General features: G+C 39.7%; 1 protein-coding gene across 2 annotated transcripts in view; it reads left to right on the forward strand.

Annotated features, from left to right (window-relative positions):
- The window catches only part of osbpl1a (oxysterol binding protein-like 1A), a 45,943-nt gene extending 34,634 nt beyond the window's left edge, over window positions 1-11,309 (forward strand). Inside the window, exons 21-29 of one of the 2 annotated variants that reach the window (XM_049588609.1) lie at window positions 37-219; window positions 1,715-1,822; window positions 2,064-2,153; window positions 4,208-4,334; window positions 4,591-4,704; window positions 4,795-4,918; window positions 5,021-5,111; window positions 8,056-8,076; window positions 10,509-11,309. In XM_049588609.1, coding sequence (XP_049444566.1) covers window positions 37-219; window positions 1,715-1,822; window positions 2,064-2,153; window positions 4,208-4,334; window positions 4,591-4,704; window positions 4,795-4,918; window positions 5,021-5,111; window positions 8,056-8,076; window positions 10,509-10,611 — 961 coding nt within the window. In that variant the 3' untranslated portion in view covers window positions 10,612-11,309. The remainder of the gene's footprint in view (window positions 1-36; window positions 220-1,714; window positions 1,823-2,063; window positions 2,154-4,207; window positions 4,335-4,590; window positions 4,705-4,794; window positions 4,919-5,020; window positions 5,112-8,055; window positions 8,077-10,508) is intronic. The other variant, XM_049588610.1, reaches the window with a different exon arrangement.
- Window positions 11,310-18,919: the final 7,610 nt, after the last annotated feature.

Consider the following 18,919-nt stretch of genomic DNA (forward strand, 5'->3'; position numbering starts at 1 on the left):
CTTACCTCGTGCTTGCTGTCTTCTTGGTCGTCCCAGAGAGGATCTGGGGTTCAGGCTCATATCAGAGCAGGTGAGCCACCACCCTCCAGTCAGCGCCTTCCATGCTGAAGGCCTGAAGCAAGACTTTGTTTTTCATGGATCCATCTACCCCAAACTCAAGTTCTGGGGCAAGAGTGTGGAAGCAGAGCCGAAAGGCATCATCACGCTGGAGCTGCCCAAGTAAGACTCTCAAGCTGATAAAAAAAAAAAAGAACTCTTTTCTTCAGAAATATTAAATCAGCTCTTGCTCTTCTTTTTTGATTGACAAGTCCTATGAAAAAGTTTGTATCTCTTCTTGAGTTCCTCTGTATGAGTGGCCTGTAGATTTTTGTTGCACATTAGAAGAACACGTGGCTCTGGATGTAGATTTCGCCGTGTTGTTACCAGCTTTCTCTTCTGTTACGCATTTAATGCTTTCAACTTCCGGATCAAAGTCTGTGGTGCATGCACAGAGCCCCTCAGCCAGTTTGGGTCCGATTAACTAATTCAGCTCCCAGTTGCATTATCTGAGTGTTTTAGTCCGACTTTTAGATATTCGATTTTGTACAATTTCAGTAGGACTATCAAGTTGACAGTATTTTAAAAGTCTGGTGTTAGTCGGACTAACAGAATGAATCCACTTTCTCTAATGTCATGTAAAAGTGCTGCATGTTTCTGGATGGTTCTGATAATCCACGGTTTCTGGTTGTGGAATAATTTAATGCAACACATCCCAACCTCAACAGTCATATGGTGGCTACATCTGAACCTGGACAGCGATACCGCTCTCCACATGGTTCTGCACAGCATATAGCAGTGATCCACAGCAGGAACAGGACAGCACCTCATGTTCCCACTGACACACCAGTCATTCACCAGCACACGCCTCCTCTACTCTCCTAGAGTCCTCTGCCCCGTCAGATAGAAAATGAGCCTCCTGGTTGAATGCCGCTGTTGAGGATTTAGCCAAGTTTTGGTGAATCAAAGGATATTACAGTTGCTGATATCCCGTTAAAAACTGATGCAGCATGGAGGTTGTCCGTTTTTTTTTTCCAATGTCTGTACAATGGCTAGCAGGCTAGTTCTGCTAGTGCCCATATTTGTTCTGTCTTTTCTTGATGTTTAACACTTGAAAAGCTCGACCTGGCTATCTAGCAGCTAGCTATCTAGAAGTGAGCAGAAGGAGAGTTTACAGACTGGCGAGCTCATGTCCTCATCCCGATGAGCGACTCTCAGCCACACGCCACCAACGTCCAAAGTCAACCACAAAAAGCGCCATTAACACTTACAAAATAGACAGAAGAGCCTTAACTTAGCACAGATTTAGCACAAATTTAGCGGAGCTGACAGAGAGGCGACTGGAAGCCTTCTTGTCTACGTCAAACTGACTGCTTTCTAACTACACAACCTGAGATTTTCTGTGCCAGCATACCAACATCACATTCTGGTGAAAAGGATATCTCAGGAACACGTTGAGGGAATTTCTTAAAATTTGGCACGAACATCTACTTGGACTCAAGGATTAATTAAGTAGTGACATCACTTGAGGATATTTATCAGACTTCACGTAGCTCCCTTTGGAGCCACAAAAGGCTTTCTAGATCTCTTGCCACATGTGCAGTAGCTTCCCCCAACACCTGTGAACAGACTTTGATGTATAAAATTGTTCTCTTTTAAGTCATTGTTTCATCTCCAGGCACAATGAAGCCTACACATGGACAAATCCTACATGTTGTGTTCACAACATCATTGTGGGTCAGCTGTGGATCGAGCAGTATGGAAATGTGGAGGTGATCAACCACAAGTAAGAGGAAAAAAACAATCCACTTAGTCATTAAGTTTGCACATGTTGCACACTATTCTTATTTGAAGACTGTAGAGTATTGCATATTTATAGAGTAGAACAAGTTTGATACAGTTGATATTTAAACATTTTGAGGAAGTTTGACCAATAAGGAGGAAAACTGAGCAGATGAGGAAGTTCTGCATGACTCAGCCAGCAGAGAGTGAGAGCATAATATGCTGTATTTCTCTTTTTCACCCAGAACTGGTGAAAGATGCTACCTGAATTTCAAACCATGTGGCCTTTTTGGCAAAGAACTGCACAAGGTTGAAGGGTATATTCTGGATAAAAGGTACGGCTTTCTCTAAAGCACGATGTTGAGAACAGTCATTTAAATAATGAGTACTCTTTGGTACAAAGACTTGTTATTCTTGTCTTGAATGCTGAGGGAAATAGTGGACATACTGAATTATTCACCTTTGTGAATTGTGAATACTCTTTGCATATTGCAACACACAGTATCACTTTACAGTTAGTCTGGCCAATGCCTTTGATGCGCATTCCTTCACGCTCCATTATTGTCAAACAAATATGACTCAATAAACAGTTTGAAGCCGTTTAAATATGCTTCATTTATAAATCAGCACGAACAAAGTTAAGTAGGTTGCCTGGGATCACTCCCCTGAGCACATTTCAAACTTTAAGTGTGACATAAGACCCCATTACAAATTAAATCACCATGCAAATTCTTTGTAAACAGTTCACACAGTTAATAATTCATCACCATCAGAAGCAGCTCCTGGGGGGAAATGGGCTTTAATGCAGAATGAAGGATACACTAACAGTGTGTAAGATTGAGGGGGACTGAGTGGCATCTAGCAGTGAGGATTGCAGAATGCAACCAGCTGAATCTTCTCTGTCAGAATTTCTTCAGTGTTCATGGTTCAGAAGGTTTTTACCTTCCAATTATCCAGAGAGGCTTCTTCTTCTCCAAAACAAACAGACCAGGTGATTTAAAGTGGTAAAAACACTGAATAAAGCAGTTTCACATTAAAAAAGCAAGTGCTTTTTTTGATACTGGTCATCACCACCTACTGGTCATCGCCGCCTACTAAATACGTCAGCCAGTGCGAAAATGCAAATATCCCTGTATAGCAACAGTGTTTGGTTTGTCTTTTCTAGGCTACTGTAGAAACATGACAGTGCAACATGGCAGGCTTTGTGGACAAAGATCCGCTCCCTATGTAGATACATGGCTCATTCCTAAGCCCAGTTCAGACCAAAGAATCACGACGAGATGAGTTGAAACATGCACTTGCAACGCACCATTCTGCAGCATTCTAAAAACTTGCCGGTTCACACCAATGCAACTAGATGAGATGGTGTATCATCTCTATGCAACAACTGTCTGTTCTTTCATTCTTTTTTCCAGTTTTTCAGACTTTATTTTGTTGCTACATATAATCTGTAGCTACTTAAGATACGAATGGGGATAGTGACAGTTAGATACTTGCTATGGTTGCATTTGTAGTAGTAATGAAATGGTGAAAAACAGAAACAAAACCAGCATCAGATGGACTGTATGATGGACAGAACCCCGGCCTCAGCAAGTTGACATGCCATCTGCGGTCATTTTGCTACAAGCCAACTGGCTGTAGAAACAGTCGACCAGCCTGGCGTTCTAAAACCAGCCACTGATGATTTGGCCAGCAGAGTTGCAGGTGACACCATCAGCCGGCTTGAGTTGAGCTCAGACAGGTGAACTGCTGCAACTTTTCTCTGCAATGTTCAAAAACAGTTTTGTCTCGTTGTGAATCTTTGGCCTGAACTGGGCTTAAGGTTACAAAAACATGATTCTTATTTTCAGCCACCAAAGAAAACAAACTTATATTCTATTTCTGCCAATATATCCCCCTAAATTCTACACACTGGACCTTTAAAGCTGTTTAAATATGCTTAATTTATAAATCAGCACTCGCAAAGTTAAGTAGGTTACCTTTTAAGTTTGACATCAGAACCCATTACAAAATTAAATCATCATGCAAATTATTAATCAACAATTCTCATAATTAATAATTCATCACCGTCAGAACCAGCTCTTGAGGGTCACAGGCTTTATTGCAAAATGAAGGTGAAAAGACTGAGGGAGAACGTGTCACTGAAGTAGATTATGTTAAAAAAAAAAAAAAAGAAAGAAGAGCAGATGGCTCAATCAAAAATGGAGACAAGCTGTTTCAACAGAGCTGATGACTCAACATGAATGACTGGACATGTGCATGACCACAAGAGCAAGAAAAAATATGCAACCATGAGATATTCAGATGCACGAGGATCCATGCTGACTGACTGAAGTCTTTATCTAGTGTTTTTCGCCTGAGGACATTTGTATGTTGGTGTTTTCCACAGCAAAAAGAAGCTGTGTGCTCTCTATGGGAAGTGGACAGAGTGCCTGTATGTTGTCGACCCTGCTGCCTTCGAAGCGCACAAGAAAAACGACAAGAAAGGGGCAGCAGAGAAAAAAGGCAGCAAAGCGGTATGAGCTGCTTCCTCCTGATCCGCAGGGAGTCACATCAGTGTATTATTGTGATTCAGCACAATGACAATGTAGTTTGATGACCGAGTGGGTGGAAAATATCAGTATTTTTCAACTCAAATGAAATATCATGAGATCTTTGCTTACATCCATAATTAACTCTACTATTTCAATAGACAATGCATCCTGCAAAGAGCATGATTAATATGTAGACGATTCAATGCAGTATCGGTTTGTCTCTTGTGCTGGTGTTCAGAGCTGCAGTGAGGATCAGGAGGAGGTTCCCTCTCCAGCTGCAGACACTGTGGAGATGATTCCTGGCAGCCAGCTGCTGTGGAGAATCGCACCCAGGCCGGCCAACTCTGCAGAGGTCTGACTGACACTATTAGCTTTAATTATAGCGGAGTCTCAGTTTTGTGTTTGTAATGCTCTAATCTGCAGAATTGGTCTCTAATTGCAGATGTACAGCTTCACGTCCTTTGCGATGCAACTAAACGAGCTGCATAAGGACATGGAGGGACTCATTCCTCAGACTGACTGCAGGCTGAGGCCAGACATACGAGCCATGGAGAATGGTGACATTGGTAATAGCTGTTGGTGAAATATATAAACTGAAAATGTATAAAACCAAAGAAGAGAATACTGTAGCTGCAGTGTGAAACTCTACAATGTTATTATTCTAACAGACCTCGCCAGTGAGGAGAAGAAAAGACTGGAGGAAAAACAGAGAGCTGCTCGCAAAAACCGCTCCAAAAATGATGAAGAGTGGAAGACGAGGTGAGATTGTTGCTGAAAGTGGCCAAGTGAATCCTCCTCTCTTTACTCAACAGGCTTTCATGTAATCAGCTAATGTGTTTAAAACGTTTTCAAGGTCTAAAGTCTTTGTTACTGAAATGACCAACCAGTTCCTGGCCTTCATCTGTGGGCAGAAATTGGCAATAATTGACCTATAGCTAAGCCACGCCCCTCTCCACTCACTCAGACAAAATATCAACATTCAGTGACCAGTGCTGGCAGGTGTCACAGTACACGGCATTTCGCAGGAGGCAACTGATGATTTTTGGAGACATAACGCTCAAATTTTGGTGCATCAAAGTGCCACTGAAGTTAAGGTTTTTGGCTCAGAATATGAGAAAAGGATAACGGCCTTTTTACCATCTTTACCAAGAGTGTCTCTCCGTTAGTTTGGTGCTACAGTATTTACACTGAATCATTCAGCATAACGTTTGCCAACCTTTGTTATCTCTGCCATTACAGATAAGTTAATGAAGCTAAGCTCCAGAAGTTAACGTTAGCTTAACTAGAGCCCTTTGGACAACAGCTAACAATGATGTACGATCACCAAAGTACAAAACTAGAACAAAATAGGCTAATGAACTCCCAGCAAACAAGGTGACATGATGAACAACGCAGCTAGGAGCTAACGTTAGGCTAACTTTAGCTAACGTTAGCTAGAGATGTTAAAGATAACTTTATATTTCTTTGCAGCAAAGTGACAATATGTTGCCTCAAACACAATGTTGACTTACCTTAGAACAGACGTAGACATCATTGTTAATCTTATTCACGTTGAGTTGATGTTGTGGTCTAACGTTACCACACAACTTTATCCAAAGGAGACTCTTTTCTCGGTTGAGATGTGGTTTAACGTGTAAAAAATACACCTGGTCGCCCAGCCTCTCAGGATACCTTGTGTCGGAGTTGCATGTACCCCATGCACACCGTTTGACCATTTTTAAACTTCAAATCTCAGAAAAAGCTCATAAAACTGAACGAAACTGATTTTCTGTAATGCATTTCAATGGACGTCCAGGCAGAGACTGTCCCAGTGTATGGGAATGACTATACGCACTGTGATTGGCTCATTGCGTTTGAGGGCGGGACTTAGCCATGGGTCAACTGATTTAAAGTGTGAGCACTGTCAATTCAGATTAGCCTCTGTTCAGTTTGCTTAAATTAAGAGGCATTCATAATTTACATTAACTTTATTTTCCATTTTTATGCTGTAGGAATGAGTCCTACAACACAGAAAAGAGTTAGCATTTTGCCCGAGCAGTTCCCTCGTCTCAAAGTCAATGTTTTTATAACAAGTTTTTCTTTAGATGCCTGAAATAAGGTCTGTGGTTAACACAAGCTTAAGAGACTTTCACGTTTTGTTCCACCGCATAGAATATGTCACTAAATATCCAACTCGTGAATTTTGAAGCTTTTATGTAAGGTAAAAAAGACAGTTGCTAACAAGTAGCCAAATGAGACTACAGAGCGTCATCACGCTGAACACGGCTTTACAGCGTTGTGCTGGCGATGATGAAGTCATGCGACTGTGGTGTAGTTTTTGAGCTCATTCTCTGCACCAATCCAAAATCTAGTTTTTAACAAAATCCATTGGCTTTTTGACAAGGGAACCAGGGTGATACTAACTTTCGGGTTGGCCTACAAAAAAAAAGTCATACCTGCAGCACTCTAACGTGGCTAAATCTGGTTTCTGCCTTTAAAGAATAGTTTTAAATTGTGAGAAATGCCTTTATCCACTTTGTTTCCGAGAGTTAGACACTTATATTGATTCTCTCATGTCAGCACCAAAGATCGTAAAAATAATGGACGTAGCTACCGTGACGTCACCCATCGGTTTGAAGCCTTGAGTTTGGTATTTCAGCCGTCGCTGTCTTGGGTTTTTTGGAGTGAGAAGTGACCATGTTTGGATGAGAAGGTGGCACTGCGGAAGAGCAAGGGACATGTAATCATTCGTAAATCTGAGCCTTAATTATATGGAAACAGATGAGTTGTATAAAATGTACCTGTCGTACAGTTGTCATGGATGTTGGAATTAGCTAGACCAAAACCGTTCTTTTGTACCAGGCTGTAAACATGTTTATTTCTGCTCTAAAGTTATTTAACATGAGGGCCTTTGGGATTGACTCACTTCTGGAGCCAGCCTCAAGTGGCCATTAGAGGAACTGCAGTTTTTGGCACCCCCATGTTGGCTTCATTTTTCAACCCTGGAGGTCACCACGTGATCAGCACGCTGGATATGGCTTCCTGGATTATCAGCAGCATACACAGAAGTATACTGTGTAATATGTAGATGTGAAAGGCCACACACAAAGCGGTGATACGTGACAACTCTGAAAAAGTACACGTGCTAACATGAGAGAAACGTGTAAACTTGGTTGTGGTGATTTTTTGTCATAGTAGAAAGTGTCACTATTCTCTGTTACAGTCGTTCCCCCACTGCAAGTACACTGCTCTATGCTGCTAACGTACATGTAGCTACATGCAAATGTCAGGTTGGTTAGCTTAGCTTAGCTTAAAGAGGTGAAAAAACTAGCCAGCATTGTTAGAAATTAGATTTCAGCTGTTCCCTCCTCTTTCAGGTGTCTGTGCTAAGCTAAGCTAATAGGCTGCTGGCTGTAGCTTCATATTTACCAAACAGATATTCTTCTCATCTAATTCTCGGCATCAAAAACAATTTTCCAATATGTCAAACTGTCTTTTTAACAAAGTGTGAACACCACCAGCTCAGAATTATCCTCTAAACTAGAACTGTTTGCCTTTATATGCAGTCTTCATGTGGCCAAATATAGTGTTTGTGTCTTTAATGCTGCCGTTTTATCATCTCTGTCTGTACTGTTTCATACTTTGCTTTGAAGTGCTCGAGCTAAATCTCCATTTTCTCTTCATCTGACTTGTTTTTCTGTTGCATCCTCGCTTTGATGTTAAGGAGTCCTGCCCTGGGCCCAAGGTCAGAGCTGCCGGCTGTTTGATTGATGTGCCTGAAATGTGTGAAGTGATCATGTGTCCTTGCAGTCTGAGTGTTTCCAAACACTTCTTATTCTCTAAATCGAAATCTTATCTTGAGAACTGCGTCCTGCTTTCTGTTTAGATGAAATAGAGAATCACTGTCAATTGAATCACAGTTTGGAGACAGTGGGCCTCATGCAGCAACGCTCTCTTAAATTTCTCCCATATTTCATCTCAGGGTGCACCCAGCCCGTCCAAATCTGCTCTTACCCAGGTGTGCTGAATGATGAACTTGACCATATGTAACCTGTTGGCATAGATAGTCCCCCCTACTCTATATTTAATGTATAGTATAGTATGGAAATGTTTTTCAGGTAGTAAAAGTAAAAGTACGTAAAAGCCCAAATTCTGGGCCGTGTGCATGATCAGTCTCTGTGGGCCGCTCACCCTTAGTTTGTTAGTTTGGCTTATTTATTTGCAAATACATGTATATAGCCAAGACAATAAGAATTATAGGAAAAATTTAAACATTGTGCAGGACAGGTTAGAAGCCAAAGAATGGCTCATAAAGATACCTCCCCTATTAAACAGCAATAATGACACATAAAAAAATAAAAAGATAAAAACAAAGATTGCATAATTTATTAAACTTTCAAGACTAGCAGTATTACAAATTAATAGAAATGTACAAGTTACAAAAACAATTGCTTTTTAAAGCTAAAATTCCTAACAAGTGAATCAATAAAGTGTTGAGTCTTTGTAAATTAGAGTCCACTTCCTTCCTTCCCTTCCTCCCTTGATCCATGTCTTTCCATGTGTGTGTCTCAAATCACATACTTCCGTTAGTACACTTCCATGTAGTATACTATGTGCACTATGTACTCATTGGCGTAGTGCGTGAATTTCGACAGGGTAGTGTTGTCTCAAACCAAACATGGCCGTTGTGCACTTACCGGAAATGATGACCGCAAATTAGCTAGTTAGCAAACTAGCATTAGTGTTTGCGTTATCATTAGCGGTACCAAATCATTACAGACTGCTAAATTAACCCAATAAACATACTGCTGGCTTATACCCGACAACAGTATAGTGGTGCTTAGTGCAAAAAACACGTGTATTTGTACAATGCAGCGGCGTTCACGGTTGCACAGTCCTCGGCCACCATTTCCAGTTTGAAAAGTGGTCCCTCCCCTTCCGCTACGCAGCCAAGATGGCGACCACTGAGGATGAGAAGTGTCCATAGTTCCACACTCAACTTCTTGACCATTTTGAGTGCACCATGTGGGTACTCATAGTGCACTGCATTTTTCCATACTTCTCAGTGTGAACGCACCATTTTGACCTTTAAGGGATGAGAGCTTCCACCATTCTCTTGTACGAAGTTCAGTCTTTTAACAGATTTATTCCCTATTTTTAATTTACTGTAGTTATGGCACTAATTGCTGAGAAATAAAATAAAATACAAACAGAACCAAACTTTTAACCCCGGGTTTTTCGAGTGCCACCCCCCCATCGGTGCCCCGGGTAATCAGTCCCATTTTCCCTCCCCCAACTATGACGTCCCTGCGAGTAACTAAAGCTAATAGTGGAGTTAAAAGTTCAAATTTTTCCTTCTGAAGTGTAGTGGAGTGAAAGTAGAAATTGGTACCTCAAATTATATGAAAATTATGTCAATTAAATTTAAAACTTGTGTTTTCTCTCGTTGGACAAAAAATTTGTGGACTGTGAAAACAAGATGTTTTTTCGTTATCTTGGTGTTTTTGTTTTCAACCACTTGTAAAATGTTTCGTAAGAGAAGAGCAAAAAGAAGATTCCTAGAAATCAAGGAGTACTAACAAAATAAGAACAAATTAGGAGAAAATGTCTTTGTATTTCACACAGTTTTGACTTTTAAGCACCCTCTCCAAAAAAAAAAAAAATCTGTCCATCCTGCATGAGGCCTAGTTTGATTAATCTGCTCTCCTTTGTTTATAGACATTTTATTTTTATGCCATCCCTATTGCTGGTCATTGGTGCCCTTTATATAATTTGTATAATAGTTACACGTTATTTTCTGATGTGTACATAATAGTCCTGCCTGTTCCTTAACTTTATCTGTCCAGCTTTGTTGTCCTTGCTCTTAGCTATTATGTCTATTCCTAAGTACATGAGAGCAATGCAAAAACCTGAGTCAGATTCTTGGTATGTCGACATGTTCTTGGCCAATAAAGGCAGCATGGCAGCTTCCTGGCACGAACGTTGCAAGTGTCCTCTCCCCCTAACAGCCTAAAAAAAGAACTCCCATGAAAATCACCCATAACCTTGTGATGACGCATGCCTGACCTCCCCTCCTCGCTTCCTCTGATTTGTTTGAGTCATGATTTTCTGGCTGGTGTCCTGTCCGTTTGACAGTAGCTCAAACTGACTGCTGATATGTCTCCGCTGTGCTTTCAGGTGGTTTCAGCAGGGACAAAACCCTCACACCAACGCCCAGGACTGGCTCCTCTCTGGTAGATACTGGGACAGGAAATACAGTCAGCTGCCAGACATTTACTAACAGACGTTTCCTGCAGAGAGAAACTAACACCAAACAGTGTCCTTCGCACGGAGCAGCATTAACTGTCTTTCTTTTTTAAATGGAGTAGCTACAGTGACTACAAACATTATGCAAACCTAAACTGCGTGGCCTTATTCTACTCTATGACGGTAAAACTGTGCATAAAAATGTCAATAATCAATATTGAAAAATTCTGAAATGTAAAGTTGTTTGCTTTGAAATGTAGCATTTGTATTTACATTGAGGTTGTTTCTGTTCTAATGGACTTGTAGCACACTCTGCTAAAAGTTCATGATTTTACTGTCCACCTGTCTTATTTTAAGTGTTCATAATAGTGTTTTGACTCTAAATGTATATCTGTGTACATACTTTACACAAATCCAACCACCAGTGACCTCATCGTGTCGTTCACATTCCCTCTGGGCTCCCGACTCACTAAATCACAAGCATGTATTTGTTTTATTTTGCCTTGTAACAAAAATGAGGCTCAAAAAACATACTCAGAGAAAAACATATTTTCTATACCAATATTACACTTGTTTTGTTTTGTCTGCTGAATTCTGTGTCTGCTGTGCTCACTACTTTATAAAGCACACGTCAGAACTGAGCTCTGTGAAAAGGTTTATTAATATTTTTGTGAAAATCAAAAATGTGTGTATCATACAACCTGTGAGAGTAAAAGTTGTCATGACCCTGAAGGTTGTCCTCTGCTTTGTGTGTGTGTGTGTGTGTGTGTGTGTGTGTGTGTGTGTGTGTGTGTGTGTGTGTGTGTGTGTGTGTGTGTGTGTGGAAGGACAGGGTCGTCAGAGTAGATGTGGCTCACCTGTACCTCCTGGCTCACCTGTATTTAAGACAGCTGCAGACTATGCTCTGGTTTGCTTTGCCCTCACCATGCCACATGCTGTGAACACTCCAGCTCTCTGCATGCACTTAAAAACACTCTCCTCACACTGCTGATATTACTTATCTGTGGTTTTCCTTGAAGTTTATGTCAACTTGTAGTTCGGTCAATAAAACCCTTCAAGGTGACATTTGTGTGAGCTTCCTCTTTTGTTGCAAGGAGGAGCCAACTTCCCAGACGTGACCCTGTTTGTTACAAGTTCTTCTTGCAACAAAAGAGCAGTTGTGCCCCCAGAAATATTTCATGGCGGTCAGATGGGTCCACCCTAAAATCTTGGGGTGCCACACCAAAACTAAGAGCCATAACTGAGTTTCAGGAATTCACTGACGCTCTTGTCATATAAAGGCTAGTTAAAAACTATATGAATATGAGTTGAGGAACTGCATACTGATGTGCTTTCTTTTATTTTACAGTTAATATTACTGATTACTTGATGTGCATAGACTAATACTGGTACAGATAACATTATGAGCTCCACAACAATCCTGTTTAATGTGTTCTGTATCTATACACGTTAGGCTGGTTGTCCCTTTTCTCAAAAAGAAAAATGTACAGCAGTCTCTCCAGGATTTCGCAGTACGTTTTGGGGATTGTTGCAGCCTGAAATACTGATTTCACACCAGCTTTTCTAAAAAATTGCAATGAATGATTCAATGTTTATAGACGTTTTTTGTAGTTGTTTTGCAATGAAATTGCAGGGGCAAGTGACAATTCCAAAAATAGTTGTGATGCTGTCACAGAAAAGTTGTTATTATGAGCATTCAGTGTTTCCCACAAAATTAGTACCTGTTTAAGATGACTGGGGGGCCGCCGATCACCTGTCCCTGCTGTTGGATGTAGCACTGAAGTACCGTGCCCCTGAGAGGCTCTCGCCCTGCTATCCCTGCCCCGTCAGCACAACCCATCGCAGCACAACGTGTTCTCATCCCTGCTCATTATATTATACCAATCAGGCAGAAGACGGCAGCAGGGGTTAACATCCAACATCGAGTTGTTAACCTCATTCTGAAAGGGCTCGACTCAACGTTAAACTGGATCGTAACTGTTGGACGTTAGCTTTATGATGCTAATAGCTAGCCTTTTCACTGTGTGTGTGTGCCTGGCTGTGTCTCAGGCACAGAGCTACGGTCCTGCAGCAGTCTCATGATAAACAGAAGCTGAGGGAATCGCTATGCTACACGCAGCTCTACAACGAAATTATTTTCTACCCATTTTAAATATTCAACTTCGCAGTAAAATCGCAAGTTGCACAAATTCAAAGGGATTGGCTGAATTTGCGATAATTGTTGCGATCCCAGCATCTCAAAATCCTGGAGGAACTCAGACAGGTTTTATTTGAAGGAGTAAATTGAGGAAGGGCATGTACTAGCAAGCCTTTTCAAGTTTAGGGACTGTGAGTACTCAGAGAACTCATTTTCATTCAGTTATCTTGAGGTGACAGTTTGGAAAGAGAGTGGGAGTTTTGAAAATGGTCTAGCCAGTTGTTCCCTTGCCAAAATTTAGCCGAATATTGGAGCATTATTTCACTTGCTTCCCATAAGATATGCTGACATAACTACTGCTATATATCTAGTTTCACAAGATACCTCTACCTCCATTTTTAAAAAATGAGTGCACCACAGCCTCAGTAAGACAGTAATATCAGGCTCTAATTATTTCTGCCAGGAGGCACCACTGCTCACAGGAAGCTCACACGAACATCACCTTGAATGATTTTGCTGGCCAAACTACAGATCAACATAAACGTGAAGAAAAAAACAAGTAAATCAGTAGTGTATGTTTGAGCATATCATGAAGTATGTAAAAGTACAGATGAAGAAATAATGGACATGTGGAGAGCTGAGTCCACAGGGTGTGGCACAGTAAGAGAGAGCACCAAATCATTATCTACAGCTGTGAGCCACTTGGCGCAGGTGTGCCACATCTTCACAAACGACCCCAGCCGTCATTCTGCCTACAGACACCCTGAAACATAAAAGCGCACACAAACACACTAAAAAAGAGGACAATGTCCAGGGTCACCACAAAGTTTAATGGGGGTCATTAAATACATAAGGTGACGTGATGTGGAAAGCATTGGATTTTAAGGACATTTGCCTCCAAATAGAGCATTGAGAATATTGAATTGAACACTTCATTAAAACACTTCAGTGTGTTCATGGATGTTTTTATTGTTTATATACTTAGGTTCAGAGGAGTCTGAAAATAATTGGATCTAATAGCAAAGGCTGGCGTCCAATGTATGTGCAGAAGGAGGCTGAGCTGATCAGGGCAGCCAGCAGGAAAGGTGAAGGAATGGTAAAATGTTGGCATTTTCAGTAACTGAAAGAGATACTGAAACCCAGAGGAGCAGAGGAGCAGAGTATATGTGTGAATTGAAGTGTGATTTGCATATGAATGAGGGGAACCCAAATTAAATTTCTCACATAGCAAACCATTAGGGAAAAGAAGGAGGAGAAGGTTCACGGAAGGAGCTGAAAATAGTGCAGGATGACCAGGAATAATAATAAAAAACGTACAGGGATTTAAGGCAAAGAAAAAAAAACAGATACCCATTTTTTACCTGCAAAATGTCACTCTAATTAACACATATCCACCAGGAAATTACCACAAAAAGACACAAAGCAACAATGCAGAGATGCAAAACAGTTGCAAAGAGGCAAAAAGACTCACAACTACTATGGAAAGGAGCAAGACAATCACAGAGACACAAAATGACCACAAAGGAACATAAAACAAAAAGAGATTTAAAAAAAAAGGACCATAAAGATGCAAAAGAATTTCTACAAAGAGACTTATGACTATGAAAAGAGGTAAAACAATCACAATGAAACACAAAATAATGACAGAAGCACGGCAACTGCAGGGACTCAACATGACCACAAAGAGACACAAACCGACTAACTAGAGATGCAAAACAGTTGCAATGAGGCACAAAATGACTACCAAAAGACACAAAGCAACTACAAAGTCATTCAAACGGACCTCAGAAACACACAAAATGACAATAAAGAGATGCAAAACAGCTGCAAAGACACAGAAGGCAGCTCAAAATGGGGCTAAGTAATCACAAAGAGACACAAAATGATCATAAAGAAACAAAAAGACGATAAAGACGCACAAAATGACTATAAAGAGAATCAAGTCCACTGCAAAGAGACTCACGACTACAAAAAAAAAGGCAAAACAATCACAGAAACACAAGATAATGACAGAGACACAAGGCAACTACAGAGACCCAACATGACCCAAAGAAATATATAAAGACAACAAAGAGATGCAAACCAGCTATGAAGACACACAAGACTCATGACTACAAGAGGGAGCAAAATAATCACAAAGAGACACAAAATGACCACAAAGAAACATAAAACCAGGAAAAAGAGATGCAAAAAGACCATAATGACGCACAAAATGACTATAAAGAGATGCAAAACTGATACATAAAGACTCCCAACTATGAAAAGAGGCAAAACAATCACAGAGAGTCACAAGGCAACCACAGAGACAAAACCTGGCCCCAAAGAAATAAATGAAGACAACAAACAAAGTGATGCAAAACAGCTGCAAAGAGACACAAAGAGACTCATGATTACGATAAGGGGCAAAAACAATCACAGACACACAAAATGACCACAAAGAGACAAAAATTATTTCAGAGATAGAATCAACTGCAGACAAAAAAAAACGACAAAAAAGGGCAAAACCACACACACACAAAAAAATGACAAGACTCATGATCCATTGAAAAGAGTCAATTAGTTTCACTGTTGTGTAGTGAAAAAGAAAAAGTTGAATAACAGGACGTCAGCATGGCTTTCTCTTCCTGGTTGCACAATGATGACAAAATGTGATGAATCAGCCAAACGTCTGCTCACATGATCGTCATCTTTTCATTTACTCTGTTCATTCTCACTTTATATTGTCATTTGAAGGATATGTATTAAAACGTGTTCATGATATGTGGAGATAAAACAAAATGAGAGAAATTACTGAAAAGAAAATTTCACAGAGAATTTTAACACTTCAAATGGTTTTATTTTTTCCTCCCATTTCTCACAGTCGTTTCAGTTAAAGATCTAAGACTTTTTTTTTTCATGTATTCAAATACGCCGCTCCTTTTCCAAGATGATCCATCCACCTGACAGGTGTGGCACATCAACATGCTGATTAAACAGCCTGATTCCTACACAGGTGTGTCCTGGGATGCTCACAATAAAAGGACACTTTTAAATGAGCAGTGTGATCACACAACACAGAGCCACAGATGTCCCACGTTTGGGACAACGTGTGCCATTGGCATGCTGACTGCAGGAATGTCCAGCACAGCTGTTGCCTGTGAACTGAATGTTTAATCCACAACCATGAGCCGTCTCTGTCGTTTCCAACCGGCCTCACAGACCTCATGTAACCACACCAGCTCAGGGCCTCCACAAACAGTGACGTCACTTGCAATGTTGTCTTTGAATTATATAGCTCATATATTTAAATCTCTGACTCACAAACTGCATCACATCATAATGCAACAAATCACAAACACATACTGTAACCAATGGAAACATGTCTGATGTTTACTGAGAAACAAATACTAACAAAAACTAGTGTACATTCAGGCTACTTTGATTACATCTACAAAAACATTAAATGAGATCATTTTGATTCAAAATAAATCAATTTAAAAAGCACTATCGACAGACTTATTCAAAGAAACACTTTCAAAATCAAAGAGCAAATGTGTTAAAGCAAATAACTGAAATGGTAAGAGAGATAGAAAGAGTAATCATTTTTGGCACTCAAGAATTAATTCAAAATCAACCCTCTTCATGCTGCTGATGCACAAACGTGAAGTACAAATTTGATTCCAAATAAATCTAATTAACAAACACTCATTGTCTGCCAGTGCACTAAATGCAATATTAAATGGGACAAATTCGACTACATGCAATTAACAAATAGCTGCCAACAGGCTAATGTAAGAAAAAGTCCAGATAAATCAAATCCACAAATACTAAATCAATAAGAAAATAACTGCCAATAGGTGTATTTAAAGGAACAGTGTTTTAGGAGGATTTAGTGACATCTAGCAGTGACGACTACAGACTGCAACCAGCTGAAACGTCTTCCGGTTAGAATTCCCTCTGTGTTAAAGCTGCCCTGTGGAGTTTTGCCCATTTGCGCCATCTGCCGTGTTTTTCCGAGTACTGCAACAATAACAGTCAGCGTGTGCCGTTCGATGACGTCGGCAATATGAGTGACGCTCCCGCTAACGTTAGCTTTTTGCTTTAGTTGTTTTATTTGCTATGAACAAATATACAGACAGCTCAGCAGCAGAGCGGTGCGCTCTTGCACCGTGGTAGCACATACACAATGAATGCTGCTTTATTCTCATAGCTTCACGGCTCTATTCTTGTAGATTTATGGCTTTGTTCTTGTAGATTTACAGCTCTATTCTTGTAGATTTATGGCTTTGTTCTTGTAGATTTACAGCTCTATTCTTGTAGATTCAAAACTTTATTCTTGTAGATTTATGGCTTTGTTCTTGTAGATTTACAGCTCTATTCTTGTAGATTCAAAACTTTATTCTTGTAGATTTATGGCTTTGTTCTTGTAGATTTACAGCTCTATTCTTGTAGATTTACAGCTCTATTCTTGTAGATTCAAAACTTTATTCTTGTAGATTTATGGCTTTGTTCTTGTAGATTCACAGCTCTATTCTTGTAGATTTATGGCTTTGTTCTTGTAGATTTACAGCTCTATTCTTGTAGATTTACAGCTCTATTCTTGTAGATTCAAAACTTTATTCTTGTAGATTTACAGCTCTATTCTTGTAGATTTACAGCTCTATTCTTGTAGATTTATGGCTTTGTTCTTGTAGATTTACAGCTCTATTCTTGTAGATTCAAAACTTTATTCTTGTAGATTTACAGCTCTATTCTTGTAGATTTAAAACTTTATTCTTGTAGATTTACAGCTCTATTCTTATAGATTTACAGTTTTATTCTTATAGATTTACAGCTCTATTCTTATAGATTTAAAACTTTATTCTTGTAGATTTACAGCTCTATTCTTGTAGATTTAAAACTTTATTCTTGTAGATTTACAGCTCTATTCTTATAGATTTACAGTTTTATTCTTGTAGATTTACAGCTCTATTCTTGTAGATTTACAGTTTTATTCTTATAGATTTATAGCTCTATTCTTATAGATTTAAAACTTTATTCTTGTAGATTTACAGCTCTATTCTTGTAGATTTACAGTTTTATTCTTATAGATTTACAGCTCTATTCTTGTAGATTTAAAACTTTATTCTTGTAGATTTACGGCTCTGTTCTTGTAGATTTACAGTTTTATTCTTATAGATTTACAACTCTATTCTTATAGATTTACAGCTCTATTCTTGTAGATTTACAGCTCTATTCTTGTAGATTTACAGCTTTATTCTTGTAGATTTACGGCTCTATTCTCGTAGATTTACGGGTCTATTCTTGTAGATTTACGGCTCTATTCTCGTAGATTTATTACTTTATTCTCATAGATTTACAACTTTATTTTTAAAATCTAAGTTTTTTTTTCTTGAACATGGTCCTAATCCTCTTTATTGGCCACTGAATTTAACATAAAGTAAGCACAAATTCCGCAGAGCTAACAAAGAGGCGACTGGAAACGTCTTTGCCTCTGTAACTCGCATAGTGCATTTATGTCACTAACTGTTTTCTATCTATGACTTTGTTTTTCAGGGCTGAGGGCAGGGCAGTTTCATTGATCACAGACTGATGTGACTTTACCTGAAGACTGTTCCTCACACATTTGGTAATTTTCCAAAAGTAGTGACCTTTGGCTGACATTGTAGCTCCTTTCTGTAAGTGTCTCATTCATCACCCATTTAGTCTTGTTCAGAGTCACAGATGACTGCAGCCTGCTTAAGCATGCACTGAGTGAGGGGGGATGCATCACTTGAAAGTCACGGGTGCATTAGAGAACAAACATAGTTGGACTCACCATTACTTTGTAAAGTGAAAGCTGCATTCACTTCCCAGTCATCACACTGAAACACATGATTGCTATGACTGGCATCTAAAAACCCTTCAGACTTAAAGTAGCCATCCTTATATTTCATCTGGTAACAGTAGCTAGATATGAGGGAGACGTGGCTGTAATCAATGCAGGGAAACTGCCACATTAACTGAGCCACAGCAGAGACACCACACTGACTTCTGTACAGGAAAACTTCCCTGAAAGCAGAGTGGGACTAACTGAACACATTTTATTAGGACAAGCACTCCATCTCATGGTCAAAGGTAGAATATCAGATTAAGCTTTATGCTATAGTTGAAAGAGTTTTGTCATGTAATGCTACTCTGAAGCTGATACTGTGAGGTACATGTATGTGCCTGTATTGTAGCAGTG

This window comes from Epinephelus fuscoguttatus, linkage group LG10 (assembly GCF_011397635.1).
Source record: "Epinephelus fuscoguttatus linkage group LG10, E.fuscoguttatus.final_Chr_v1".
In the NCBI taxonomy this organism is placed as follows: Eukaryota; Metazoa; Chordata; class Actinopteri; order Perciformes; family Serranidae; genus Epinephelus; species Epinephelus fuscoguttatus.